At 47.0% G+C, this 13,437-nt stretch overlaps 1 protein-coding gene across 1 annotated transcript in view; it reads left to right on the forward strand.

Annotated features, from left to right (window-relative positions):
* The window catches only part of LOC148537741 (protein kinase C delta type-like), a 37,105-nt gene that overhangs the window by 7,228 nt on the left and 16,440 nt on the right, over window positions 1-13,437 (forward strand). Inside the window, exons 2-3 of the mRNA XM_088460394.1 lie at window positions 818-918; window positions 13,241-13,411. Coding sequence (XP_088316520.1) covers window positions 818-918; window positions 13,241-13,411 — 272 coding nt within the window. The remainder of the gene's footprint in view (window positions 1-817; window positions 919-13,240; window positions 13,412-13,437) is intronic.

The following is a 13,437-nucleotide window of genomic DNA, read 5'->3' on the forward strand; positions in this document are numbered from 1 at the left end:
GTGCCTAGTATTGCAATTCAGTTGTTCTGGGTGCCCATTAATTATTGTGGTCATTGCGCCGCATTAAACCAGGTTTAGCCACGTAAAATGGCTAAACCTGGCTAAAGTCCTGGTTAGGGCACCCAAACTGCTGTTTGGACGCCCTAACCACCGGTTTATTGCACAATTTTGCTCGCAGCCACCAGAGGGTGCAAGCAGAAATTCCAACGGCTATTGCGCCCATATGGAGCAACAATTGAATTGCTCTTTCTGGTGCCCAAAACAAATAGCCACCAAATAAATTTTTATTCAAAATGAAAGTAGTCCTGCTATGTACTAAACTGAACCCACAGGGACAGCGGTAGTGATAACTGCTGTCCCTGTGAGTTATTTCCCCGGCATTTTGGAGAGGAGTCTTTCACATTTGTGAAAAACTCTCCCTGGAGAATCTGACACTGCATCGGAAGATCTCTCTCCTGAGAGTAAAGCCTCCATAGACTTAAAGAGGTTTACACCATCTGAAAATGATGTAAACTAATAGGGCCAAACTACAAAACAATTTGCTTTTTGGAATTTGGGAGATAGGGGTCAGATCGTAGTCCTCATTGATAATAATGGGGACTGCGATCTGCAGTGTTAATTAGACTTCTGCAGGAGATTTCTCTGAAATGCCATGCATTAGGCTATTAGTACATAGCAACAATTCATAAAATTATGCAGAAACTGCAGTTTCTACATAATTTCATGAAAATAAAAACATTTGATAATTAGGCCCCTTAATGTTCTATGATATATGGGTGTTATTGAAATGTTCTCATCTCACTTTTCACTCCATTAGGAACCAGCAGTGCTCAGTCATCCTGCCTCAGCAATGAAGTCTCTCACACCATCCAGAGACTAACGTTCTTCCGTCAGCTAGGCCAGGGTGGCTTTGGAAAGGTAAATAATGAGGTTTCATTTGTCACAGGGGAATTACTGTATGTCTGAATTTGGACTTTAGTACAGATGAACAGAGCTACAGCACAATTTCTTTCAATGTTAGTTTTGATTTGTCAATCCACCTAATGTTATTCCACACTGTACTTGCTGCATTACATGTAATTTATAGTGCTGGGGCTGTGACAGCGTCAATTCATTGTGCATTGTGGTGTGGTTGGTGTATTATTAGGAGACAGCATTTGGGGTTATAGAAAGCATCTAAAGATAGACATACAGGACCTGATTCAGAGCCGCTCGCTAGATGCGATCGCTCGCCCCCAGCGTATGTAAATTTGGCTAAGTGACAGCATGGCATGCGCTCGCTCAGAAAGGCATAAGCACGCCCACTTTGTATTGGCGAGCGATCACTTTGTGTATGCAGACGCCCATTAGCGTATGTAGAGACGCCCACTAGCGCACGTCATCTCCAGGAAGTGTATTAAAACATTGGTACATCGAGGACCATCGGAAGAGCTCACAGCACTTGTGGTTGCCTTACCTTACCGCAAGCACTGCGAGGATTTCATTGTAAAAAAAGGCTTGTGACATGTACTATGACGCTCTCTGTTAATTATGCACGCCTTAGAAACGGTGTTGCAACACACAGGCACGCCTGCGTTCACACCTCCACTCCCCCATTATTAGTGTCCTGCCCCTTTTACCACCCACAAACAGCCTCTCCTGTCACTCATCACACTGGGCTGTCTTTGCTGGGCGGGCGAGCGGATTACGATCGCTCTGAGTAGTTCGCGTACACACAGAACGAAGCGTGCACATGCACGGCCGCTAAACATCGGCCGCTTGTGAATGGGTCTGAATGAGGTCCACAGTGCAAAAGTGTAAAGTTTGACCTCCTACCACTTTAAAATTACCCAGTGGCAGATTAAGGTTGACAAGGGCCTGGAGCTGAAACATATGAAGGACCTTTGGTCTGACTAGTGATGTGGTGGGTGTGACCTAGGGATGTCATCGTCCATCGATGATCTATAATCTACTATGGTTTATGGTCAGTGTCAAATGCTTTTACCATCGATGGGGAGAACCAGTTGGTTTCCCTCCATCAATGGTATAGCATAACCGAATAGTTTTTTTGATAAAGTTCCTGGACACGTAGCACAGCTTCACTTCAACACCTGCGAAGCTCCACCCCCAGGTTCTGATTGGCCTACGGGCCAGCCAGTCAAAGAACAGGGATGACCATCGGTTGGTGAAACCATCGATGGTCATCCATTGCATAGTTGGCAACCATCAATGGCCACTTGCTATATCATCATAGATGGTAACCCCACCAATGGCCATCCCTAGTGTGACTACCTCTACACACACACATATACTAACGGGGGTACGCTGCCATCAGGGACTAACAATGGGCAAGTGAAGCGCCATACCCATGCCCATCGGAAGCCCCGCCCACTGTCAATTAAGCTCCGCCCACCAACTGCCAAGGTAAAGTAGGTTCCAACCATTTACCCTGTGATGTCACGCGCAGCCAGTGGGGGGAGGAGCCCAGGTTACTGCAGGTGCTCATTAGTCACTACATAACACAGAGCAGAGGAGCCAGGTCCATCCATCTCTGAGAGTCATATTCTCCTTCTGGACAGGAAAGTGTAACTGGTCATCTGAAAAATGTCTTAATGTTATCTAAGAGGGTTTGTATATGGGGGGGAGAGGGATGGATTCATTTTTTTCTGGGGGATGCTGTTTTTTAATATGGTCTATGCCGGTGTATTAATGTTGCATGTGTGTGTTGGGGAGGGGAGTATTAATATTGTGTGTGTGTAAACGGTGTATTCATATTTGTGTTATATGTGGGTCACTGATGCTCTCTGTATTATATCACATGCACTGCAACACTTTCTGTTATATAGTGAGCACTGCAACACTCTCTGCATTATATGGTAGGTACTGCGGCACTCTACTAATATGGGGGTAAGTGCGGCACTCTCTGTATCATATGGCGGTCACTGCGGCACTCTGTAAATATATGGTGGTAACTGCAGCACTCTCTGTATTATATGGTGGTCACTGCAGCACTCTTTAAATATATGGTGGGCACTCCCGCACTCTGCATTATATGGTGGGTACTGCAGTACTCCCTGCATTATATGGTGGGCACTGTTACACTCTGCATTATATGGTGGCCACTGTGGCACTCTCTGCATTATATGCTGGGCAAAGTGCCACTCTGCATTATATGGTGGGCACTGTGACACTCTGCATTATATGGTGGGCACTGTGGCACTCTCTGCATTATATGCTGGGCACTGTGACACTGCATTATATGGTGGGCACTGTGACACTCTGCATTATATGGTGAGCACTGTGACATTCTGCATTAAGTATACGGTGGGCACCGCGGTAATCTGCATTATATGAAGGGCACTGTGGCACTCTCTGCATTATATGGTGGGCAATGCGACACTCCCTGCATTATATGGTGGGCACTGCAGCACTCCCTGCAGTATATGAGGGGCACTTTGACACTTTGCATTAAGTATATGGTGAGCACTGAGGCACTCTCTGCATTATATGGTGGGTACTGTGGCACTCTGCATTATATGGTGGGCACTGTGACACTCTGCATAATATGGTGGGCACTGTGGCACTCTCTGCATTATATGCTGGGCACTGTGACACTCTGCATTATATGGTGGGCACTGTGACACTCTGCATTATATGGTGAGTACTGTGACATTCTGCATTAAGTATACGGTGGGCACTGCGGTAATCTGCATTATATGAAGGGCACTGTGGCACTCTCTGCATTATATGGTGGACACTGCGACACTCCCTGCATTATATGGTGGGCACTGCAGCACTCCCTGCAGTATATGATGGGCACTTTGACACTTTGCATTAAGTATATGGTGAGCACTGAGGCACTCTCTGCATTATATGGTGGGTACTGTGGCAGTCTCTGCATTATATGGTGGGCACTGCGACACTCTCCTCATTATATGGTGAGCATTGTGACATTGCATTATGTTGTGGGCACTGTGGCACTCTGCATTATATGATGAGCACTTTGACACTCTGCATTATATATATAGAGGGCACTGTGACACTATGCATTACATATATAGAAGGCACTGTGACACTATGCATTATTAATTATATGGTGGGCACTGCGACACTCTGCATTATATGGTGGGCATCGTGACTCTTTGCAGTATATGATGAGCACTGTGGCACCCTCTGCATTATATGGTGGGCACTGTGACACTCTATATTAGGGGTGAGCGGGTTCGGATTTCTGAAATCCGAACCCCCCCGAGCCCCCCCGATCCGAGTCCGATCCGAGTCAGGCTCGACTTTTCCCGCCTGACTCGGATTCTGAAATCGAGGCAAAACGTCATCTTCCCGCCTTCCGAGTCTCGCGGGTTTTGGATCCTATATAAGGTACCCACGTCGGCGCCATTTTCTCACTCGGCTGTGGACAGTGAAGAGGGAGGGTGGGAGTTAGGGCTGTGTAGTGTAGTGTAGTGTAGTGCTGCTGTTGTCCACTACTTCAAAGTCCATAGGGGCTGGCTGTGTTGTGCTGTGCTGCTGTTGTTAATAGGGGCTGTGTCCACTACTTCAAAGTCCATAGGGGCTGGCTGGACTGTGTTGTGCAGTCAGTTCTCCATAGGGGCTGTGTCCACTCCAAAGTCCTGTGCAGTGTCCCAGTCCTAAAGGAGTGCTGTAGTGTTGTCCAGGGGGTGCTCTGTCCATCAGGGGTGCTCCCCCCAAGTGCTAAAAAAATAATATATTTTCTGTGTTTGTGAATTGTGTGCGCAGTAGCCGCACGTGCATCAACAAAGTAGTGCCAAGCGTGCGCCTGTGTCATAAGTAAAGGGCCGGCTGGCTTGACCGTTAAGGGTGCTGTAACCCCCGAAAGTACACTCCAGTCCAAACCAAAAAAAAAATTATTTTCTGTGTTTGTGAATTGTGTGCGCAGTAGCCGCACGTGCATCAACAAAGTAGTGCCAAGCGTGCGCCTGTGTCATAAGTAAAGGGCCGGCTGGCTTGACCGTTAAGGGTGCTGTAACCCCCGAAAGTACACTCCAGTCCAAACCAAAAAAAAAATTATTTTCTGTGTTTGTGAATTGTGTGCGCAGTAGCCGCACGTGCATCAACAAAGTAGTGCCAAGCGTGCGCCTGTGTCATAAGTAAAGGGCCGGCTGGCTTGACCGTTAAGGGTGCTGTAACCCCTGAAAGTACACTCCAGTCCAAACCAAAAAAAAAAATATTTTCTGTGTTTGTGAATTGTGTGCGCAGTAGCCGCACGTGCATCAACAAAGTAGTGCCAAGCATGCGCCTGTGTCATAAGTAAAGGGCCGGCTGGCTTGACCGTTAAAGGGTGCTGTAACCCCCAAAGTACACTCCAGTCCAAACCAAAAAAAAAATTATTTTCTGTGTTTGTGAATTGTGTGCGCAGTAGCCGCACGTGCATCAACAAAGTAGTGCCAAGCGTGCGCCTGTGTCATAAGTAAAGGGCCGGCTGGCTTGACCGTTAAAGGGTGCTGTAACCCCCGAAAGTACACTCCAGTCCAAACCAAAAAAAAAATTATTTTCTGTGTTTAGCCGCACGTATATATCAAATCGATATAACATAAATGGAGGACCAAACTTTCTCCGATAAAAATAAAATAGAGAAAGATCAAGAACCACTTCCTCCTAGTGCTGAAGCTGCTGCCACTAGTCATGACATAGACGATAACATGCCATCAACGTCGTCTGCCAAGGCCGATGCCCAATGTCATAGTAGAGGGCACATACAATCCCAAATGGCAAAGTTCAGGAAAATGACCTTGAAAAAGACATTTAAATCAGCTGAAGAGAAACGTAAACTTGCCAATATGCCATTTACGACACGGAGTGGCAAGGAACGGCTAAGGTCGATCCCTAGTATGTTCATGACTAGTGGTTCAGCTTCACATGACGATGGAAGCCCTCCTCCCACTAAAAAAATCAAAAGAGTTAAGCTGGCAAAAGCACAGCGAAGAACTGTGCTTTCTAAGAAGATATCACAAATCCCCAAGGAGAGTCCAAGTGTGGTGGTGGTTGCGATGCCTGACCTTCCCAGCACTGGACGGGAAGAGGTGGCTCTTTCCACCATTTGCACGCCCCCTGCAAGTGCTGAAAGGAGCACCCACAGTCCACTTGCTGATATGCAAATTGAAGATGTCACTGTTGAAGTACAACAGGATGAGGATACTGGTGTAGCTGGCGCTGAGGAGGAAGTTGGCGAGGAGGATTCTGATGGTGATGTGGTTTGTTTAAATCAGGCTCCGGGGGAGACAGTTGTTGTCCGTGGGATGAAAAAGCCCATCACGGTCATGCCTGGGCAGAAGACCAAACATTCCACCTCTTTGGTCTGGCAATATTTCTATCCAAATCCGGACAACAACTGTCTTGCCATATGTACCATATGTAAAGGTGAAATAAGTAGGGGTAGGGACGTCAACCACCTAGGAACATCCTCCCTTATACGGCACCTGCAGCGCGTTCATAAAAAGTTACTGTCAAGTTCAGAAACTTTGGCTAAGACCGTAAGCAGTCCAGGGACACCTAAATCCCGTTGTCCTGTTGTATCCAAGAGCCTGCAAACCACACCGTCAACTCCCTCCTCGTCAATTTCCTCCTTAGTCAGGATCGGAAGTAGTCCTGCAGGCCATGTCACTGGCATGACTGACTCTCCTATCCGGGATTCCTCTGGAGGATCCTGCATTGCTACGCCTACTGCTGCCGCTGCTGCTGTTGCTGCTGCTGGGAGTCGTTCATCATCCCAGAGAGGAAGTAGGAACACCACTACTTTTACTAAACAATTGACCCTCCAACAGTCCTTAGCGAGGAGGATGAAGTACGACAGCAGTCATCCTGAAGCAAAACGTATAACTGAGGCCTTGACTGCTATGTTGGTGTTAGACGTGCGTCCGGTATCCGCCATTAGTGCAGTGGGATTTAGACAATTGATGGAGGTAGTGTGTCCCCGGTTCTAAATCCCGTCTAGATTCCACTTCACTAGGCAGGCGATACCGAGACTGTACAGAAACGTCAGAAAAAGTGTCCTCAGTGTCCTGAAAAATGCCGTTGTACACAATGTCCACTTAACCACGGACATGTGGACAAGTGGAACAGGGCAGACTAAGGACTATATGACTGTGACAGCCCACTGGGTAGATGTATCACCTTACGCAGCAACAGCAGCAGCGTCACCAGTAGCAGCATCTCAGAAACGCCAGCTCGTTACAAGGCAGGCTACGCTGTGTATCACCGGTTTCAGTAAGAGGCACACCGCCGACAACCTCTTAGAGAAACTGAGGGAAATCATCGCCCAGTGGCTTACCCCACTTAGACTCTCCTGGGGATTTGTGATATCTGACAACGCCACCAATATTGTGCGGGCATTACATCTGGGCAAATTCCAGCACGTCCCATGTTTTGCTCACACAATAAACTTGGTGGTGCAGAATTTTCTGAAAAGCGACAGGGGCGTGCAGGAGACGCTTTGGGTGGCCCGAAAAATTTCTGGCCACTTTCGCCATTCAGCGACTGCGTGCCGAAGACTGGAGCGCCAGCAAACACTCTTGAACCTGCCCCGCCATCACCTGAAGCAAGAGGTTGTGACGCGGTGGAACTCAACCCTCTATATGCTTCAGAGGATGGAGGAGCAGCAAAAGGCCATACAAGCCTATACATCCACCTATGACATAGGCAAAGGAGGGGGTATGCACCTGACTCAAGCGCAGTGGAGAATGATTTCCGTGTTGTGCAAGGTTCTCCAGCCCTTCGAACTTGCCACACGTGAAGTCAGTTCAGACACAGCCAGCTTGAGTCAGGTCATTCCCCTCATCAGGCTTTTGCAGAAGCAGCTGGAGAAAGTGAAGGAGGAGCTAAGACGGAGCGATTCCGCTCGGCATGTGGGACTTGTGGATGAAGCCCTTCATTCGCTTTGCCAGGATTCCAGGGTGGTCAATCTGTTGAAATCAGACCACTACATTTTGGCCACCGTGCTTGATCCTAGGTTTAAAGCCTATGTGGTGTCTCTCTTTCCGGCCGACACAAGCCTGCAGAGGTGCAAAGACCTGCTGGTGAACACACTGTCAGCTGAAGCGGAACGTGACACGTCAACGGCTCCTTCTTCATTTTCTCCCGCAACTGGGGCTGCCAGGAAAAAACTTAGGTATCCTAAGCAACCCGCTGGCGGTGATGCAGGGCAGGCAGGACCAAGTTTGGACATCTGGTCCGGACTGAAGGACCTGGCAACAATTTCTGACATGTCTACTGTCACTGCATATGATACTGTCACCATTGACAGAATGGTGGAGGATTACATCGGTGACAGCATCCAAGTAGGCATGTCAGACAGTCCATACCTGTACTGGCAGGAAAAAGAGGCAATTTGGAGGCCCCTGTACAAGCTGGCTCTATTTTACCTGAGTTGCCCCCCCCTCCAGTGTGTACTCCGAAAGAGTGTTTAGTGCAGCCGGGAACCTTGTCAGCGAAAGGCGTAGGAGGTTGCTTCCACAGAATGTGGAGAAGATGATGTTCATCAAAATGAATTATCAGCTCTTCCAGGGAGACCAGTCTCCAGAAGGTACAGAGGGACCTGTGGTGGTGGATTCAAGTGGGGACGAGTTAATACTTTGTGAGGATGAGGATGTACACACTGAAGAGGGTGAGGAATCGGTGGATGAGGAGGATGAGGATGACATCTTGCCTCCGTAGAGCCAGTTTGTGCAGGGACACATTAATTGCCAGCTTGTTTTGTGGGGGCCCAAACGAACCAATCATTTCAGCCACAGTTGTGTGGCAGACCCTGGCGCTGAAATGATTGATTTGTTAAAGTGTGCATGTCCTGTTTATACAACATAAGGGTGGGTGGGAGGGCCCAAGGACAATTCCATCTTGCATTTCTTTTTTTTCTTTGCATTATGTACAGTTTGGGGCCTAGTTTTTCTAACTGCCATCCTGTCTGTCACTGCAGTGTCACTCCTAGATGGGTCACGTGTTTGTGCCGCCCACTCGTGTCGCTTAGCATAGTCATCCAGCTACCTCGGTGCAACCTTTTGGACATAAAAACACTATTGTGAGGTGTGAGGTGTTCAGAATAGACTGGAAATGAGTGGAAATTAAGGTTATTGAGGTTAATAATAGCATAGGAGCAGAGAAACCAACAAATTCTGTGATTTTAGCTGTTTTTATGCTTTTTTTAAAAAAAATACAGATCCAAAACACAAAACCCAGAACCCAAAACACGGAAGGGTGGTTTTGGCAAAACCAATCCAGATCCAAAACACGAAGAAAGATCCAGATCCAAAACCAAAACACAAAACACGAAAAGTGGCCGGTGCACACCCCTACTCTATATTATGAATATGGCGGGCAATGCTACAATCTCTGCATTATATGGTGTGCACTGTGACACTCTGCATTATATGGTGGGCACTGCAGTACTCCCTGCATTATATGGTGGGCACTGTGACACTCTGCATTATATGGTGGGCACTGCAGTACTCCCTGCATTATATGGTGGGCACTGCGACACTATATTATGAATATGGCGGGCAATGCTATAATCTCTGCATTATATAGTGAGCAATGTGACAACTTTCTGCATGCGGCACGAAGTGCAGCAGGCGCTGGCATCGATGTAACGGGACTAACTATGGGTTTTTCCCTCACCGTACATACATTTCAGACTGTACAGTGCTGATAGCTGTATCCAAGCTCTCCCAGGCTACAGCTTCTAAACCCTATGCCTTCAGGAGACTGGATATAAAAAATATTACTCACCTGGTTTCAAACTAGAACTAGAATATCAGATTCAGCGTTATTGTTGTTATTTTTAATTTGGCTCTGGACCTGTTTTCTGCATTTTACTTATGCTCCTCTGTTAGCTGGTCACATCCCTTTAGCTTTGCACTACCATGGCATTCCCCCTGTGGGCCCTTCATGTCCCAGTCTGACACTGTGTGTGTGTGTATGTGTATGTATATATATATATATATATATATATATATATATACCTATGTGTCGGGCACTCCTATTGCCCAGATGCAATCAGCATCGGCACTCAGGGAACTGTTAAACAGATGAGTCAGCACTGAACATTTGCATTCCAGCCTATCAGAATGTAATTATCTCCTCAGTGGGCGTGATTGAGAGTTGTGCACAAACCCCATAGTTTATGTACATCTCTGATGTTTGTCATTCTACGCATACATAGGATGTGTACTGCGCATGTGCAGATCTGTGTCTGTGACAATGGTCACAGTGCTCCCTAACCATGATTGACATGCTGTGGTCACTTGGGAACGTGGAAGGGGCAGTGACGGCCAGCGTTACAGAAAATAGTGGGGTGTCAGACCTGTGTTCTGGGCATACCAAGGTTAGTGGCTGCATCCTTGGATGCAGCTTCACAGGCCATGCTGGGTAACACAAGGGTTACTTAGATGACCGATGTTCATGCAGGTGATGCGATACAGCTGTGGATCACAATGGCATCCTGCTTTTACATATTATCGCAGAGCAGCTGCGTCCAGAGACACTGCTGCTGTGTGAACTGTGTACCGCTCTGAATCAGGCCCAATGTACATCATAAAACACTCACCTTATATATTCAAATGTAAGTTTCCAGCATGGACCCGGCAGGCTACAACCGGCGGCGTTGTCTATTTCCGGTAAACCTGGAAGTACATCATCACATCGGCACATCCTTATCAGGGTTTTGCTTGGTTACCATAGAAACATAGTGTATACGTAAATAGAAATAAACCCAAGTACATACAAGTAGGTAATAGCACATATACAAACATAATGATACTGTGAGCATGATACACTAATCATAATGAGCCAATAAACCACATATATAATATAGAGAATGTAACAACTGCATTGGAGACCTAATCATAGAAAATGTACAAATTACAAATTAACTAGATCTAAAAGGAAACAAATCTCAATAAATCTGCAGCACATATAATTGGTACCTCTGTGTATCCATCTACATAATGTAATCCTTCATTACATTGTTGACATCCTGAATGTTGTCATTCAGAACATTGGGGTTGATTCAGACCCTGACGCTAAGCTGCGCTTTCGCGTAGCCAAAAGGGTCCGGGTATGCAAATTCTGCAATCGCACTGTCTGGTGTAAGGACGTCCTCTATGTTTTAGAGAGCGACGGCAGAGTGAGCGCAAGCCGGTATAAAGATGCCCACTTTTCTTTCTTAGCACACGTCATCTCCAGGAACTGTATGATTAATCGGTAACATCGAGAGCCATCGGAGCTGCACACATCGCATGAGGTAGACCCTATCCACTGCAAGCAGTGTGATCACTGCAGACTGAAATACAACCAAGTGATGTGTACAATGACACTTCCATGCTAATTATACACACCCATAAAACTCAGTTTTGACACCAAGACATGCCTGCATTCGCAATACCACTCCCCCGTTACCATCCACAAATGGCACATTCTGTCACTCAAAATAACTCTAAGTCTGTGTACAACGAGCGCACGATTCCCAATCGAGGTGATTGGTTCGCGCACTGCGATACATATGCATGCACAGATGGGCAACAATCGCCCATAGCGTGCATCTGCGGCTTAGCATCTGAATCGACCCCACAATGCTGTTGACATTCTGAATGTTGACAAAATATATCACACCTGTAATCGGGTATGCACAAAACTAAAAGAAAAAAGTTCACCCCATATCCAATGACACCATGTGTGATTCCGAACGCTGCCCATCCTGACCGCAGTACGCTGTGATGACATAATAATACTAATAATAATAAATATATATAAATATATGTATATATGCCTGTGTGTGTGTGTGTGTGTATATATATATATATATATATATATATATATATCATATATATATATACATACATACAGTCTTTAGGCGATACTGCTAGTACATGTATATACTCCCTGGAGTGAAATAGCTTGGCCCGGTGCCCGCGAGGAATGGATAAATATTCAGCATGAAGTCGCGGCACTCAGGGTACTTGAAAAAGATTTAATGTGACATCTCAATAATGCCTTATTATTATTAATGCATTATTGAGATGTCACATTAAATCTTTTTCAAGTACCCTGAGTGCCGCGACTTCATGCTGAATATATATATATATATAAAATATACTTGCCCGGTGCCCTCCGCAGGTGTCCATCAAGTGAACCCGTCACTCGGTAATAAACAATGCTTAACTGTAGAAAGTATGAACTAACATTGTGATACTTTATTGTATCGTCTTCTGTACAATAAAGTATCTAAACTTGGGTTTATACTGTCTGCAGTTAAGTTTAGCTCATTATTATATATATCTCTAATCCATCAAGAACTGTCCCATCTCTGACTGTAGGGAGCAACGGGACAGTCTTTCACCGGAGAAGATAGAGGAAGACCACTCTGCGGGCACCAGGAGTGGGGTTACTATTCAGCGGGGATGGTTTGGAGGGGGGCTGGAAGGAGCAGGAAGCAAGATGGAACATATATATATATATAGCGTTCCCGCTAGGCTGTTTTAGCGGGGCGCGGCGCCCTGCCCTCCTTCTGGAGGGCAAAAAGCACCCTGCCCTCCAGGAGGAGGGCAAAAAGCGCCCTGCCCTCACAGCCTGCGGGAGCCGTTCTCACCCCCGGGACGCAGTGTCCCGCGGGTGGAGATACATGCGGTGACCCGGTCACCGCCGGAGAATAGACGCCGGGCGCATGCGCCCGGCATCTATTCTCCCTGTCTGCAGGGCTTGGGGGCTGCCCGGCGTGTCCGGGCACGCCCCCAAGAGTGACGAAAAGGGGACGCGTCTTATAGACACGCCCCCTTTTCTGATGACCACGCCCCCTTCTTCGGCGCGCGCATGGGCATGCCCTCTCTAGCTCCGGCGCCCTGCCTCCCGCCGGAGCTAGAGGGAACACTATATATATATATATATATATATATACACACATATACTTCCCATCAATGCGGCACTCCTGGTCAACACATCTCACTCAGACAGCGGCATGTATGGCAACGTTTCAGTGCCTGTTTATTGGTGTGGCACTTTCATCAGGTTATCATAACCTAGTCATCCTCCCTGGTTTACACACAAATTTAGGCAACACCCCTGATATAGCTCCACCCATGTTATCCACAACTACGACCAACTCTGCCCTATACCCTGCCTATTTTGTTAGTACTGGGCCCTGGAATTTCTGATGGCAGCCTTGCTTGTTGGACAAAAATACATTTGCCTTCATGTTCCTGTGTTGTTTATGAGGCTGACACTGTGATATTTCCTCTAGGTCCTGTTGGCAGCAGACTCATGTACCAGCCAGTTGTTGGCTGTCAAGGTCATCAAGAAGAGGGATCTGCTCGCCGAGGGCAAAGAACTCGCGTTTGTGGAACGGAGGGTGTTAGAGCTTGCCCATGGGAGCGCCTTCCTCACACATGCACACTTTGCTCTGCAGACCAAGGTACTGCTGTGATTGTGTCTTTATTG

This window comes from Taudactylus pleione, unplaced genomic scaffold (assembly GCF_031769625.1).
Source record: "Taudactylus pleione unplaced genomic scaffold, aTauple2 ptg000044l, whole genome shotgun sequence".
NCBI classification, from domain to species: Eukaryota; Metazoa; Chordata; class Amphibia; order Anura; family Myobatrachidae; genus Taudactylus; species Taudactylus pleione.